This window comes from Hylobates moloch, unplaced genomic scaffold (genome assembly GCF_009828535.3).
Source record: "Hylobates moloch isolate HMO894 unplaced genomic scaffold, HMol_V3 SCAFFOLD_14, whole genome shotgun sequence".
In the NCBI taxonomy this organism is placed as follows: Eukaryota; Metazoa; Chordata; class Mammalia; order Primates; family Hylobatidae; genus Hylobates; species Hylobates moloch.
Window position 1 is genome coordinate 43,082,186 of NW_026652289.1, and position 17,184 is coordinate 43,099,369.

General features: G+C 37.7%; 1 protein-coding gene across 1 annotated transcript in view; it reads right to left on the minus strand.

The window, feature by feature from the left end:
* The window catches only part of AGBL1 (AGBL carboxypeptidase 1), an 825,749-nt gene that overhangs the window by 357,697 nt on the left and 450,868 nt on the right, over positions 1–17,184 (minus strand). Inside the window, exons 20-21 of the mRNA XM_058427563.1 lie at positions 10,103–10,234; positions 1,766–1,942 (exon numbers count right to left, since the gene is read on the minus strand). Coding sequence (XP_058283546.1) covers positions 1,766–1,942; positions 10,103–10,234 — 309 coding nt within the window. The remainder of the gene's footprint in view (positions 1–1,765; positions 1,943–10,102; positions 10,235–17,184) is intronic.

Sequence of the window (17,184 nt, forward strand, 5' to 3'; positions counted from 1 at the left end):
GATAAATGCTGTGCCAATACCCGAAGGCCATCCACTGGGCGAGCTCTTTCATTCTTTGTCCTCTCCAACAGCCTCTATGTACACTGCACGGTAGAGAGTTGGTGAGGGCCTGAACCTGTAAGTCATTTCATTTTCAAACAGCTCCAGAGAACTTTGAGTTTCCAGTTGATTTATTGTGAATGGCATTGATACTTATGTGACTAGAAGCTGTTTGTTCGAACTGGTGCTTGGAGAAACAAACTCAATGAAAGTCACCAAGCCAATACATCTCTGAAGAGTTACATGGAGTTGTCCTTTAAACAAATGACAGGCCCCTTCCCATCAAGACACATATACAGAGAGAGACACAAACCTATGTCCATAAGGCCTTAAAGTCACAATATTTAAAGCTTTTTTTTCCCAATCTTATATGTTTTGAATGATAAGGGAGTGAACAGATTCCTGATTATATAACCTCCATGTATATTCACATATATGTTTTCTTTTAGTCCTTACAAAATCTTGTACGGCAGGATAAAAGGAGTCCTTATTAAAATCTGCATTTGATATATGAAAAAAATAGGTTCCTAGAAGTAAGTAGCTCTCACTGCTGGTAAGTGAAAGAGTGAGATCTCTTGATGCCCAATCTCATGCTCATCCAGTGATTTCAGCTCTTCTTATTCTTCATTTACATTAATGTGGGTGAATAGGATTAATTCAGTCTAAGAATTTATTAATTCAGTAACAAAACAATTATTTGAAGCAAGTCTTTAGACTAAGTGGCTATTTGACAGAATTAATAGTCAAAATGGGTGGTATGGTAGCCCTGAGTTAAAAAAAAAATCTTCAACTACGTAAGAAGTTAGATAATGTGCATTGCCTGTCACACCCTGTACTCTCTTTGGTAACTAACAGATTTCTACAAGCTCAGGATTGCATAGATGCCAAGTGCTTCCTAGCTGTTCCAGGAGACTATCAGAGCCAACACAATGAGCTTAATGCTGGTGAGATCCAGGTATTCTTAGGGTTGAATGGAAGTCACCAAGGAGCAGTCTGTCAGCTTGCCTGAGAAATTTACAAGAGTCTATTACCCTGGCACTGTCAAAATGTCCTTTATTTATGCTTCTCTATGGGGGAGTGGGAAAAGCAGCCAGAACAGCCTGCTGTAGCAGCTATCCAGCTGCTCATGCAGTTAATATAGCTGTAGAAAGAATGTGATTTATACAAGAGCACTTTCTCTCAACACTACAATATGAGTCCAAAACCCACTCATTCTGGGAGACCCACGCCATGCACACATTTTCGTGTGCTCTGGAGACAGCAGGATAACAAAGAGAACTACAGATTTAGATTGATGCAGAAGATGGAAACGCAATAGATATATGTACCAACAATATCTACACACTGACCTATGCCCTTTATGATGTACATAGAACTAGTCCACTTGTTGCAGAAGGCAAGAATTTTATGCATGTAACAGAGCCAGGCAAGCAGAGGTTCTGTAAAAGTTGGGGATGAGTGTCAAAGAGAGGCTCCCAGCTGCTTGCTGGTGAGGGCAGCTGATTGAGGAACCATATTGGAAAGCATGCACGCATTGCTTCCAGGATCAACATAGATGATCCTGCAGGTGAAAGCAATTGTTGAACCAGTTTTTCAAGGCAAGGGAGCACCAAACTCTACTTGGAGCCTTCTTCTCCTTTTAGGTGAGAAAGCAGGTACGAGCTGTCTATAATTTCTATGTATTGTTGCTGGACAGAAAGTATGGGTGTCCTGCAGCCTCACATACCTGATAAGGGCCCTGGTTGCAGCCACAGTAGCTGCTTTCCATGGTGTAGCTTCTGGACACCCCCATCTCTCTCCACACCACCACCCGGGCCGTAGAAGCTCGAGATTTCTCCACGAGGAAGCTGCAGCTGCTCATTGTGAATGCTGGTGCTAGCTTATCAAGGATTTTGGGAAGAGTCTACAATAAAAACAAAAATCAAACTATGATTAGTTGTGGGTGACTGGGGATAGTCATCATAAAAATAGCTTCTCAACATTGTTAAGCATCTATATATAAAATACTCGTTACTTTAAATCATTTATTAACCCTAAGAAATGGCTGTCACTTTTTAAAAATCATTTTGCAGATGAGGAAACAGGCTTAGAAAAGTTGGAAATAGGCCGGGAGCAGTGGCTCATGCCTGTAATCTCAGCACTCTGGGAGGCTGAGGCAGGTGGATCACCTGAGGGCAGGAGTTCAAAACCAGCCTGGCCATCATGGTGAAACCCCGTCTTACTAAAAATACAAAAATTAGCTGGATGTGGTGGCGGGCACCTGTAATCCCAGCTTACTCAGGAGGCTGAGGTAGGAGAATCTCTTGAACCCAGATGATGGAGGGTGCAGTATGCCAAGATTGCACCACTGCACTCCAGCCTGGGAGACAGAGTGAGACTGCATCTCAAAAAAAAAAAAAAAAAAAAAAATTTAGAAATAAATAGCCGAAGTCCAGAAAACCATAAAGTTGCTAGAAAGGAATCCAAATGCCAACCTGGCCAACTCCATAATCTTTCAATTCCTGCATTGCTGTGGACCAAGGCTGCACATATACATTTGGCCTCGTACATGAAAGAGTTGAGACTACGGAAAGCCTCAGATTTCACAGGGACTTGAAATTTACAGACTACATCCAGCCTCACTGTTACTTAGCAGGGTCAGACTAGGGACTGTTCACTTATTTCACAAGGCCAAAGGGGCCAGTGATGCTTCTAGAGAAGAAGCACATATAGTTCACTTCTTTCCTAAGAGTATATAATTGCCAAAATGAACTTTTTCGTCTCATCTTCTAAGCCAAAAATCTGAGGCTTGATCAATATGAAACTCCTGAAAATCCACCCTCTCTGGGTTCATATATTCCACCTTTTCTTGGGGTAAAAATATTTTATTTACGACTACTTAATCTCCATTTAGAAGGCATCTCTAGACACTTGACACCCTGATTGACAGAAAGGGATCTTCCAGCCACTGGACCTCCTCCCCAGAGGACATGGCTCAGAGTTGATAGTATACACAGTTCTGAGTCAGCAGAAATACTGCAATTAGTCCCAGAACTTTTATGACATTAACAAGAAGGATTCTCTCATTTTAGCGCTGGCAGAATATGCATAAACTAACACATAATATAAAATTACATACATTAGACAATAGTGAAGCCTTAGGCTTTTAGACAAATTACAGGAAGAAAGTAGAGAAGCGTAACAAGTTAATGGGAATATAAATGAAAGTTGTTTTTAAAGAGATGCAGTTTTGTTAATTTCTAGAACATTGAGCAAATCTCTTACTCTCTCTGGTACTTACTGTCCTCATGTTAAATGTAACTGTTAATTATAATTATTAATTATCTTATAAATTATGTATTATATAAATATATTAGCATAATTATTAATATAATTCACTATGATCTCTAAATTCCTACATAGCCTCGGGAAATAGAATGCTAATATTGTCTTCACTTGAGTGTCTACAATTGCCTCCTAATTGATTTCATCTTATCCACTCTTGTCCCTCCCTTCCTATAATCCCTCAATCTATTTGTTCCTTCAAAGTGCTCATTACAATTACAACTGAATTATTGTGTATGTATTAGTTGTTTGTTTTCTATCTCCTCAGAAGCCTAGAATTTCCATGAGGGCAGGTCTGTGTCTTATTCACAGGAAAATCCCTACACATCGAGCAGTATGTTGCTCATAGAGGGTACTACATAATTATTTGCTAAAATAAATAGAATCTGCTAATCCAGACCCCTGGGGGGGCTGGTCAAATAGACATAAATATATTGTTTCTATATCCTGCAACTAAAGTGATCAATAATACTTGCAAATAGTTTTAATTTAACATTGGCGTACCATGTTGCAAAAGTTTACTCTTACATTGTTTAAGTGACTTTTCCTTTTTTACTTAAGTGAAACCATTTTTTTCTTCCTTAGGTTGTATCTCTCTCTTTTTTAAAAAAAATAAAAAGGCTTTATTTAAAGCAGTTTTAGGTCCACAGCGAAATTGAGAAGGAAGATGCAGAGATTTTCCATATGCCCCCCACTCCTGTACATGCATGGACTCCCCCAACATTGACATCCCTCACCAGAGTGGTAGGTTTGTTGTAACTGCTGAACCTACATAGAAACATCATCACTCAAAGTCTGTAGTTTACATGAGGATTCTCTTCACTTTTGGTGTTGTACATCTTACGGGTTTGAAAAAATGTATAATGATGTGTACTCAATATTACAGTATTATCCAAAGTAGTTTTACTGCCCTAAGAATCCCCTGTGTTCCACTTATTTATCCTTCCTTCCTTCCAAACTCCTGGCAACCCTGATCTTTTTAGTCTCCATAGTTTTGCTTTCTCCAGAATGTCATACAGCTGGAAATACAGTATGTAGCCTTTTCAGATTGTTTGCTTTAACTTAGTAATATCCGTTTAAGGTTCTTCCATGTCTCTGCATGGCTTGATAGCTCATTCCTTTTCAGCACCGAATAATACTTTATTGTCTGTTTATAACAAATATTGGGCTGTAGCTGTCTTTTCTTGTGATGTCCTCATTTTGGCTTTGGTATCAGGATAACACAGACCTCATAAAATGAGTTGGCAAGTGTTTCTCCTCTATTTTCTGAAAGCATGTTTTTATAATTAGCACTATTTTGTTCTTAAGAGATTGATAGAATGTATCAACAAAGCCATTTGGGCCTAGACTTCCATTTGTGGGAAGAGTTTTAATTACTAATTCTTCTTTCCACTTAAAATAAACCTCATCAGATTGTCCATGTGTCCTTGAGTCAGTTTTGGTAGTCTGTGTTCTCCTAAGAACGTATTCGCTTGTTGGCATATAGTTGTTAATGATATTCTTTTTTACTTGGTGAGATCTGTAGTGATGTCCCTTCTTTCAATCCCAATTTTGGTAACTTGTATCTTCTTTCTTTTCTTTGTCTAGCTAAATGATGATCATTTTGTTGACCATTTTAAGAAATCAAATTATGAATTATTGAATAAAAAGCATGTTCTTTATGGATTCTCTATTGTTCATATTATTTTTATTTCATTGATCTTACTTTGGCTTTTATTTTGTTCTCTCTTATACTTTGGGATTTATTTGCACTTCTTTTTCTTGTTTCTGAATGTGGATGCTTAGATTATTGATTTTAGATCTTTCTGCATTTCTAAATATTCTAAATTACAAAGTTCCTTCTATGTACTATTTTTGCAGCATACTATAAATTTTCACATATTGAGTTATTATTTTTATTCACTTAAAGATATTTTCTAATTACCCATTGATTTTCTCTTTGATCTATAAGTTAATTTGATACAAATTGTTTAATTTCCAAATAATCAGAGATATCCCAGGTTTCTTATGAAAGTTTTTAATTTATAATTTAATTCTGTTGTGTAGGTGAATATTCTGTGCATGGTTTCAGTCCCTTAAGATATATTGATATTTATTTAATAGCCTATTATAGGATCTATGCTGGAGAAATTTTGATGTGCACTCAAAAAGAATATACATTCTTTTGTTTTGAAAAGAACTGTTATATGTAAGTTAGGTCAGGTGTTCTCTATACTAATTTTCTTTTTGGTTGTTCTATCCTTTGCTGAGAGAATTATTATTAAATTTTAAATGCCTTCTTTCAACTGTTTCTTCTTGTATTTCAGAGTATATATATTCACATACATTTATAATTGTTACACCTTGCTGATTAACTATTTGTTTCAGTATTGTGAATTGCACCCTTAGCCCTAGTAATATTTCTTTTAATGTCTATTTTGACTTATGTCAATATAACCATCTTTATTATGGTTACCATTTGCATGGTGTATCTTTTTCCATCTTTTAACTTTTAACCTGTTTGCATTATTGAATCAAAAGCATGTCATTTATAGACAATATATACTTGAACCTATTTTTTAAATCTGGTCTTACAATCTCTGCCTTTGGAATGAGGGTTTGTTCATTCATATTTAATGTCATCATTGATATTTTTGGATTTACATTTGCCATTTTGTTGTTTGATTCTGTATGTCTCATATATGTTTTGTTCCTCCTATGCGATCTTCTTCTCTCATTATATCTTCAAATATTTTTTCAGACATTTATTTTCCTCTCTTTTTGGGCCTCCCATTACATGTTGGTTGATATGCTTTATGCTATCCTATAGGTCTCTACAGCTCTTTACTTTTCTTTTATCTTATTTTCTCTGTTCTTTGAATTGAATAATTTGGGGTTAATCATCAGATTACTGATTCATTCTCTACTATCTTGCCATCTCAAATCTGCTGACAATCCCATCTAGTGAATTTTTCATGTTGGTTATGATACTTTTCAACACTGTCTCCCTCCTTCCTTCCTTCCTTCCTTCCTTCCTTCCTTTCTTCTTCTTCTTCTCCTCCTCCTTCCCTCCTCTCCCCATTCCTTCCTTCCTTCCTTCCTTATTTCTGTTCTTAATTCTCCATCAAGGTTCCATATATATTGCGTAATGGTCATCATATTTTGCCATTAACTTTTGAACATAATTTTCTTTAATTATTTGAACATATTTTAACAGTTGCTTGGAAATAATTATGAATCCAACATGTTGGCCCATTCTGTTTCTTCTGACTGCTTTGTTTCCTGAGCATGGATTTCACATACTTGATTCTTCACAAAATTGTAATTTTTGGTTGAAAACTGGACATCATAGATTATACTTTTTTTAGCATCTCTGGATTCTATTTTTTAAATGTCTTTAAATTTTTAACTACTTTCCTGGATTAATCTGCAGAATATTTCTTTCTTTTTTCTTCTGCAATGTGTGCCACTGATGTCTCTACACAGTTTCTACATTCTTATTTAAATTATTTAGCTTGACATCTGTGGCTGCTTAGCATAGTGGTTATACAATAATTTGGGCAAAGGTAGTGCTCAAATATCTTGAGTGCATTAGTCTTCCACTCTCTGTTGATTGATTTGTATGTGATTTGGGAAGACATTCAAAATTGTGGCAGTTCTTAAGTCTCTTTGGACTTTATTTCTCACTGGGCCCTCTTGGGTCCCCTCTAGAGACATATATTTTTCCATAATCCATGTGATGTAGTTTAGATACATGTCCCCACCAAAACTCATGATGAAATGTAACTCCCAGTGTTAGAGGTGGGGCCTGGTAGGAGGTGACTGGATTACAGGAGTGGATTTCCCATGAATGGTTTTGCATCATCTTCTTGGTGCTGTCATGCAATAATGAGTGAATTCTCATGAGATCTAGTAGTTTAAAAGTGTGTGGCACCTCCCGCTGACTCTTTTCCTGGCTCTGTTCTCACATGTGAAGTGCCTGCTCCCCTTTCACCTTCTACCATGATTGGAAGCTTCCTGAGGCCTCCCTAGAAGCAGATGCCAACATTATGCTTCCCAAACAGCCTGCAGAACCATGGGCCAATTAAACCTCATTTCTTTATAATTTATCCAGTCTCAGCAATGCAAGAATGGCTTAATACACCATGTATTTATAGAGAGCCTATCTTAGCTTTTCTATGGCTCTCTCATTTCTAAGGTCTCCCTTGTAAATTTCTGGCTGTGTGTGTGTGTGTGTGTGTATACATGTGTGTGTGTGTGGCTATCCTTCTGTTGGTAAAACTGCATTCTTGATGACCAAATAGAGTGGTGTCAGGAGCAGCCCCACTCAAGAAGGTTACAGACCCCTGCTGTTCTTACATGAAGTTCTAGCAATTTTCAAGAATAAATGCTTCTCAATTTATCATCTGTACTTGGTCAATTTACAGAGTCCTAAAAGGGCTGCTTTTCAAAATTTTTTTCTATTTTATACTGCGTTTTGCAGAGAGGATTCACTGACCTCTTTATACCAACATAACTAGAAGTAGTACCATTAAAGTTGATTAATAAAATTGAATAAATGTTGCAGAGTGGATGTGAAATATAATAGGGTGTGTAACTGTCTCTTTAATATTAATGGTAAATGACAAAATAAAGTCTTAGATAAGTTTAACATGTTTAGAATTGTTCCACTTTCGATGGTAATGAAGGAATCAGCCTCTCAGCATCAACAGACTGTTGACTGCTGGTAGATATCATGATGATAACATTAACCTATCTTACCAAGACACTCTCCCCTGAGTCTCAATTTTCCCATCTGTAAAATGAGTGGGTCCTTTCAATTCTGAAAAGATCCATTTGTATACACAAAAGTCTTTTTAGGCAGATCACCAGTGTTAAGATAATTATTTACAGATCATTATGTCCTAATTTAGAGTGTCAGTGATAGAGGGAGTTATATACTATGTGGGACCCCAAAAAGTAAAGCTGTTTGGGTTGAAAGCCAGGGATGTGACCAAACCATATTCACTTCACTACTTCCACATATGTCATAGTAGCCCATGAATCACCTTTAAGGAATCCCAGGGCACCAACAAACTCGATGTAATAAACTATGTAGAAAATTTAACTTCCTAATTTCACAAGGGAGAAAAGTGAGGCTCAGGCAACTGACCCACTCACAGTTAAAGGACCTTATAGGTGAGAATTAATATCTAGATGGATTAATCTTTTTAACAGCATTGCTATTAAATACCACTGTGCTTATTCTCATAGGCATACCTATCTCTATAATGTTATGCCTTTTACCTTAACTGACACTAATCTGGGCCTCAAAATATGTTTTGAATTTATTAATTAAACAATATGAATCATGCACAAAAATTAAAATACAGTTGATAAGAACACATCTTATCATTCCCTACATGTCTGACCTCTGCCCCATTTCATGTCAGCTTCGTACAGGAGATTTTTTAAAGGTTCTGTGTCTTATACCTTTTCCTGTGTATAGGGAATTATCTATTAATATTATTACCTTCCCTTGGAAAAAGAGAAGTAAAAAACATGCTGACTCTATATTTAAGATTGGACCATGGTAGATTTTTTTGATTCAAGATGTATCACATATAAGAGATCATTTTACACGGGTTGGGTCCACAGGAGCTGCCCAGATGAATGCTTTAATTTACTAAACTAGTTTCTTAAATAAGATTAAGTTATTAAGCTTCTTATGGTTTATCACCATTACTCTGGTTGAGACTTACAGCAAACAGGTTATTGAGGATAAGCTGTTGATTCTGCTATAAAAGCCTTGGGGTGGTTGTATTGATCAGCAGCAGTCTATTTTTGATGGACTGGGTGAAGAAGGCTAGAGAAGAGGGGACATATTTCCAGGTAAAATGGTGATTTGGTGGATTTTTACTTCTTAATACTATCATTAACCCTGGGGATGAAGCTATTTTGCACATAGTAAATTGCATACCCAGAATAACAGACTTAGAAGAGGCAGACACCATCATAATTTTCTACTTTTTCTACGGAAATTTTAAGCAAAGACCAGTTTTCATTTAGTGTTTGGGCAACTTTGCTTCTTCCTGATTCTCGCTATGCAATAGCTTGTTGCCTTTATCCTGGTGGGAAGAAGTGATCTCTTCTTTACCCCTCCCTAATTTCCTATGTGGTTTCATGGAGGAACAGTTGAGCTCTAACCACTAAAACTAAAGTAAAATAGAATTAGGGTCAGTGGATTACTGATCTGCTTTTTATAGAATGCTCATGCAGAGAGATGTAGATGGTTTAATGGCTTATGTTTGTTCATCCCTTCCTATTTATTTGAAGTCCTTTTGTATTCAGTATCATTCTGTTCCTTCCATAAGCTATGTAACAGAGGCAGTATTTTTACTATCCTCATTTTACAGATGGCAGAAGGGTGGTTCAGAGAGGTAATGTTAATGACCTCATAATCACACAGTTAATAATTGAATAATTGTAAAGCCAGGCATTAAGATGAGGTCTTCTGTCTCCAGTTCTCATGCCTTTCATACAATATCAAACCATATAGAAAACAGAGGCAAAGCAACAAGTTAGTAAGTCATTATTCAACAAAAAATTAAGAGAGGTTACACATGCCTCCAGCCTGCTTGTATTACAACCCTATGGTTAAAATAATTAAAATGCTTATTTACAAAAAAAAAACTAAATAAACGAGTGGGGCATGGTCTTAAAGGTAAGAATAGAGAATATGAACACAGCATGTCTGATGTCATTCCCTGCAGCGGCTTACCCTGTAGTTGACATCCTCTAGGATAGTAGATGTGCCTACAGTGCATGCTGCTTGCCACAAGGTTTCCTTGATGCTACAGCCATAAAGGAACACATTCTTCTTTTGAGAGTGGCCGTGGAAGTCACAGAAAACCTGCAATAGCCCAACAAAGGAGAAAATAAAACCAGGTCAGGTCATTGGTTTCTTAAATCCACTTAAATCATATCTACTCATGTTCCATTGCTCAAAGAAAATTTAAAATGTCAACTTTCTCAGATGCTGTTGAGTTAGCAGACCAGCCATGTGGGGATCATTGGTGTCTTTGGCAAGAGTGGCATTGATTGTATTGATGAGTTATCAGGGGAGAATGTAGACTTTAAGGGTCTTAGGAGTGAATAGAATACGAAGAAACACAAGTCATGTATAACTCTTTTGATAAATTTACTTGTGACTGGGTAGGAGGCATGGGCAAAGCTGGAAAAGAAAATAGGAACAAGGGCATTTTAAGATATCTATGAGCATTTTAAACAATTTGATGAGAACACATGGACACATAGAGGAGAAAAACACACATGCTGGGTGGGGCATTTCAGAGGGTGGAGAGTGGGAGGAGGGAGAGGATAAGGAAAAATAACTAATGGGTACTAGGCTTAATACCAGGGTGAGGAAATAGTCTGTACAACACAGCTCCATTACACAAGTTTACCTGTGCAACAAATCTGTAATTGTACCCCTGAACATGAAGGTTAAAAAAAAATTAAAAGTCAATAGGAAAGATCCATCTAAAGGGAATTGGTGAAATATACAAAAACAGAAGCTAATCACTATAATTTTTCTCTAGGTTCTGATGTGGAAAAGAATGACCATCAAAACACAATGGCTTATCAAACAAAGGATTACTTTTCATTCATACTAGAGATCAGCTCTGACTCTGTTCTGTATGTTTTCTTCATTCTAGGATCCAGGCTAAAGAAGCCCTAATTTGAAACATGCTACTCTTGTGGTAGAGGGGAAAAATGGTCAAAGGTAGAAATGGCCATTAAAGCTTCTACTGAAGCATGGCAAACATCATATCAGCTCATAGTCCACTGGTCAAAGAAAGTCACACAACCAATTTTATCAGTGGTGTGCGGAAGTACATTCCTCCTACAGGGAGGTTCTGCAAATCATATGACAAGGGCAGTGATGCAAAATCTTATTATAAGGAGAGATGCTAATAATGGAGAAAAATAATAAAATCTAAAAAAGACTACAACTTTTTTTCTATTCTTGTATGCATGACCCTTTGCAGTAGACTATGTTTCATCTTCATCAATAGGTGGAGTACATTTCTTCACCTCTTGAATATGCGCTTAGCCATTGATATGGTTTGGCCGTGTTCCCACCCAAATCTCACCTTGAATTGTAATAATCTCCACATGCCAAGGGCGGGTCCAGGTGGAGGCAATTAAATCATGGGGTTAGGTCTTTCCCATGCTGTTCTCATGATAGTGAACAAGTGTCATGAGACCTGATGGTTTTATAAAGGGGAATTCCCCTGTATTTGTTCTCTTGCCTGCTGCCATGTAAGATGTGACTTTGCCCCTCATTTGCCCTCCACCATGATTGTGAGGCCTCCCCAGCCATGTGCAACTGTGAGCCAATTAAACCTCTTTCCTTTATAAATTACCTAGTCTCACTTATGTCTTTATTAGCAGCATAAGAACAGACTAATACAGCTATGTAGCATCTTTTGGTCGATAAGAATGAGCAAATATGATGCAAGCGGAGGCATATTAAGGGATTTGCTGTCTTGCTGTTCCCAGGAACCTTGCAACAGCTATCATGTGAGTAAACATAGGCTGGGCTGCTGGATGATGAGACTCTCTGCAAAGTCATCCCGATTGACCTAGCTGATATCAAGCCAACCACCAGGTATGTGAATGAATCTAACTTAGACCATCCAGTCCTAGCTAACCTGGCTCAGAGCAGAGGAATCATAATGCATAGCTTTTGTTTAAGCCACTAAGTTTTGCTGTGGTTTATTATACAACAAAAGCTAAGTGTTAGAATAATCTCTTCTCCTAGTCTAAATATTTGTTTCCCTCCCTTCCGCATACAAAATACACTCACCCATTCTCCAAGGAAGATACACCTAAAGAGCCCATTCCATCACAGTATCAGTCTCAGCCCAAAATTCCATTATAATTCCTATATCCTGTGTATGCCTTCTCCTTATCTATGAACAAAAAGGCAAGCCATCTGTTTTCTGTTCATCTACCTACAATGGTTGAATGAGGAAATAATATCCCCAGTAACACTCATGTTTCAAAGGGGATGAATAAGATGGGTATAGCAGTTGCTGGTTCATAACAATTCTGTAATGCTATCATCCAGGCATTGTGAGATGCCTGTATCCTTTGGGTAGGGCCAGTTGGCTGATTAGACCCTGGTTCTGCTCCCTGTCAGTAGTTGTCCAGTATTATTTTTCTACAGATATGTACTCTTTCCTTGTGAGGTACTTAATTTTCCCTGTATCTTTCTTGGCCATGCATGAAAAGGGCATTGGACAATATGGCCCACTATAAGGCAAAGCCTCTAACTTCTCCAATTCCTGATGTAGAAGTTTGGGGTCCAAAGATCATTTTGGTCTCAAAAAGTCACAGTCTCTTTGAATCAAAACATTAAAAGAATGGAAATGAAACACAAGACAGTAAAATATTTTTCTTTTTTTCTTGACTTTAATTTCTCTAAAACACAACTGACAGTCTAAAGAAAAATAGTAGCAATATAGTGCATGTTTATAGCATATGTAAAAGTAAATGTATCACAATCATATTATAAAATGTGAGAAAAATAAATGGTAATATACTGTCATAAGGTCCTTGTAGTAGAGATGAAGCAGTATGTTATCTCAAGGTAGACTCTAATTAATTAAAGATAGATATTGTAAACAATAGGGCAAACACTAAATTACATTTAAGGGGTATGAATAATAATTCAAATGTGGAGATAAATTGGGATCATAAAAATGCTCAATGAATAAAAGAGAAAGCAGAAAAGATAGGAAGCTCTAAGAACACATGAAAAAATAGAAAACAGCAAAATGGTAGATTTCAACTCAAACATATCAATAATCTTACTTATTGTAAATGATCAAAACACACTAATTAAAACGTAAAGAGTATCAGATTGGATAAATAAGAAAGATCAAATATATTCTGCCTACACAAAGTTCATTTTAAATATAAAGACACAGATAGGTTGAAAGTAAAAGGATGTAAAATACACTATGCAAATACAAAACAAAAGAATGCTAGAGTAGCTATGTTAATTATAAGATAAAGTAGACATCAGAACGAGAAGAATTATCTGGCCTAAAGAGAGATAAGACGGTTGATGTTTCCCTCCTGTCTTTGGTGGTTAAGTGCTACCACTTGGCTTCTGTACTCTAGGATTGCATAACCTCCATGAAATCAAAGACCCCATCTCACCAGGCGCAGGGGCTCACTCCTGTAAATACCAGCATTTTGGGAGACCGAGCCAGGTAGACCACCTGAGGTCAGGAGTTCGAGACCAGCCTGGCCAACATGGTGAAACCCTGTCTCTACTAAAAATACAAAAAATTGGCCAGGCATGGTGGCATGCGCCTGTAATCCCAGCTACTCAGGAGGCTGAGGCAGGAGAATCGCTTGAACCCGGGAGATGGAGGTTGCAGTGAGCCGAGATCGTGCCATTGAACTCCAGCCTGGGCAAAAAGAACAAAACTCTGTCTCAAAAAAAGAAAAAAATCTCAATGATGGCATCCCCTACAAACCTGGCCTTCAAAGGAGAACAACTACAGGGTTTGTCAAGGATGAAGACACTAATGTATTTCTCATTGCTTCATGGAGGGAGTGTCTTCTGAGCCCTCTTGTAAACAGGATAAACTCAGTATACATTTCTATCTCCTAGAGACTTTGCATACTCTCCCCTACATTATGCCAGCAAAGCTCTGGAATCTTGACCTTACTAAATGTAGACTATTGTTGAGCACAACATTCATTCAACCACCCAATTAAGCTGTTAGATCCACTTCCAGCTGTGCAAGCTAACACATTAAATTTAGAATCTCTAGATTGTATACTCATGTCAATGAAGTCAGCCAAATCTGGTGAATTTCTGCCCTTATTAGAATACTCCTACACATGTTGCCCAGGTTTCTAATGATATTTATTATCAAATCTTGTAATTCTTTTGTGTGCAAGCTATTTCTTTTTGGGTAACAGCATGTACTTATCTTCTACGATCATGCTGACATTTGATTCTAGTTAGGAGATCAGGAGGCAATATGAGGTAGTTGTTGTGGGTCTTGAAAAAAATGGGCTGCCTCTCTAGAGGCATCTGTTCCAGGTGATGTTATTACAGAATTTTCCAGCAGGGGAAAGCTAGTCTCCTCAATTACTATTGCTACTGATATGTGAGGCTTGAATGATTTGCATGATGTCCTATTCTAGACTTTAGAGCAGTGGGTCTCTCTGTCTCTCTCTCTCTCTCTCTTTTTTCTTTTTTTTTTTCTTTGTGAGACATAGTCTCACTCTTTCACCCAGGCTGAGAGTGCAGTGGTGCAATCATGACTCACTGCAACCTTCGAGATCCTGGGCTCAAGTTGTCCTCCTGCTTCAGCCTCCCAAGTAGCTAGGACTACAGGCAAGCGACACCATACCTGGCTAATTTTTAAAATATTTTTGTAGAGACAGGATATGCCTCTGTTGCCCAGGATGGGTCTCAAATATTAATAAGCATCAGAATAACCTGGAGATCTTGTTAAAGCAGACTGCTGAGCCACACCCTGGCAATTCTGTGATTCAAGTAGGTCTGGGTTGAGCCCAAGAATTTGCATTTCTAGCAAGTTTCCAGGTGATGCTCATGCCCCAGTCCCAGGACCTTACTTTCAAAGCCTTTAGTCTAAAGGAACAAATAAAGTAATTGTTTGAGGTTTAGTCCTCTACTATCACTAATTTTCCACCAACTTTTACCTCTTACATCTCAGTTTCTCTCTGTGAATAAACACCATTTTTATGAAAAGTGTGCAAACAAATTAAAACTGTGTCTTAGCAACAGATTTCTCAATAAAGCCAGAAGCTATGCTTCCCTGGTGATAGGCACTCCTTAAATGCTAAATTCAATTGGAGAAAATAGCTTTTCTTCCTTCCCTGATCCTTATAGACTCTGAAGAAGGAAGTAAACGACAAATTATAGAGCTATTCACCTGCAGGAATAAACATGGTTAAGCCTTGTGAGTTCTAGTAGCCACGGAAGATTCGGAGTGAAGGAGAAGGATATTATTGTTGCTCAAATGATATCCCTAAAAATAAATGCCGTTAATTTAAGAAACATGTGTTTCTCCAAATTGCAGGGCGCAATTACAAGGCAATTATCAAGTTATTTAAGTTGAGGAAGCTTTTTGTTTTCTACTGTAAGATTTAATACTTATATTTCTTTTCAGCAAAATTCTTTAACAGGTAAGCAGAAACTGTTCCCAATACAATATTTACAGGTTAATCAGTAGCCCTATTTTAAGACATTGTCTCACTCAGACTGGAGTGCAATGGCCCAATCTCAGCTTACTGCAACCTCCGCATCCCGGATTCAAGCGATTCTCATGGCTCAGCCTTCCAAGTAGCCAGGACTACAGGTGCCTGCCACCACACTCAGCTAACTTTTTGTATTTTTAGTAGAGACAGCGTTTTGCCATGTTGCTCAGGCTGGTCTCAAACTCCTGAGCTCAGGTAATCTGCCCGCCTTGTCCTCCCAAAGTGCTAGGATTACAGGCATTAGCCACCGCTCCCTGCCTCAATAGCCCTATCTTGTTATTAATCAATTGATTCAAAAAATATTTACTGGGTACCTGCTATGTAATAGGAGAAGTTAAAATTTTAATATAACACAGCACTGCTTTCCGTAACAATAATAATAGCAACTATAGTTAATTTATTGAAGACTCTAATAGCATGCTAAAAATTTAATCTAGATTATCCCATGATGAAGTAGGTGCTATTATTATGCCCATTTTGTGGCCCAGAACACTGAATTCCAGATAAAGTAAGTAACTTGCCCAAGTTTGTATTGTTATTATGTGAATAAATATTGGAGCCCCAGTTTGCCCTAACCCAGAGGCAATGTTTTAAAACACTTTTCATTTCTATATTACCCCGTCCAGAAGCTGATTTGTTGATATTATACCACAAGCCAATAGGTCATTGTATTACCATGAGAGAAGAGCTGAAGTAGAGATAAGCAGTGTTCTCTGGGAACCCAATAAGAACAGTTGCACACTTCCTGGGGGCAGCATTCACATTGCACTCCAAGGGAGCAGCACCTTGGAAGTGTGCTATGTGGTGCTTCTGGGATTCTCAAGGGAGGTTATTCATAAGATGAACCTTACTGAGTGAGAGCTATCCAAGCAAATGATGAAAGAGCGAGAAGGATCTGTGGATGTGAGGTATTATAATTTGGAATAAGAGGGCAGAGTGAAAGGAGAATAAATTAGGTATCTATAGAAGTGGTCAATGGGCAGATCGTTAATGCACTTGTACCTCATTCTAGGATGTTGAGACATTTTCTTGAAGGTGGTGAAGGAGCCTTTAAACTATTTAAGCAAGAAGGAGCAAGATGATCAGATCATTGGAACAGAAGAACAGAAGTGTTAAGACGGGAGGGACTGAGACTAGGCAAGTGAGATGAGAAGGGCCTAGCTTAAGGCACCAGACATAAGTATATAAAGAAAATAAGTTGTGTGAGAGTAAAGAAGTAAAATCTACAGGAGTTGGAGACAATGGATTTAGAGGCTAAGAAAGGAGGAGGTCAGGAATAACTCCACGATTTCCAGATTAAGTAAATAGGCAATGATTGTGCCTTTCTGCAAAGGCAAGGAACATAGGAAGAAATGCAGAATTGAAGACCTTGTGTAGTTTCATCTAGTTTCCTTTGAGCTGGAGTGTTTAGTTTTGAACTTTTGGCCTTTGACTAAATCAATTCCCCTCTCTGTGTCTCAGTTTCTTCATCAGGAAAGTATATGGTATGGATAGGATTGTGCATCTTCCTAGGACCTTTTCCAATGCATTCTTGTTTGAGCTAAACTG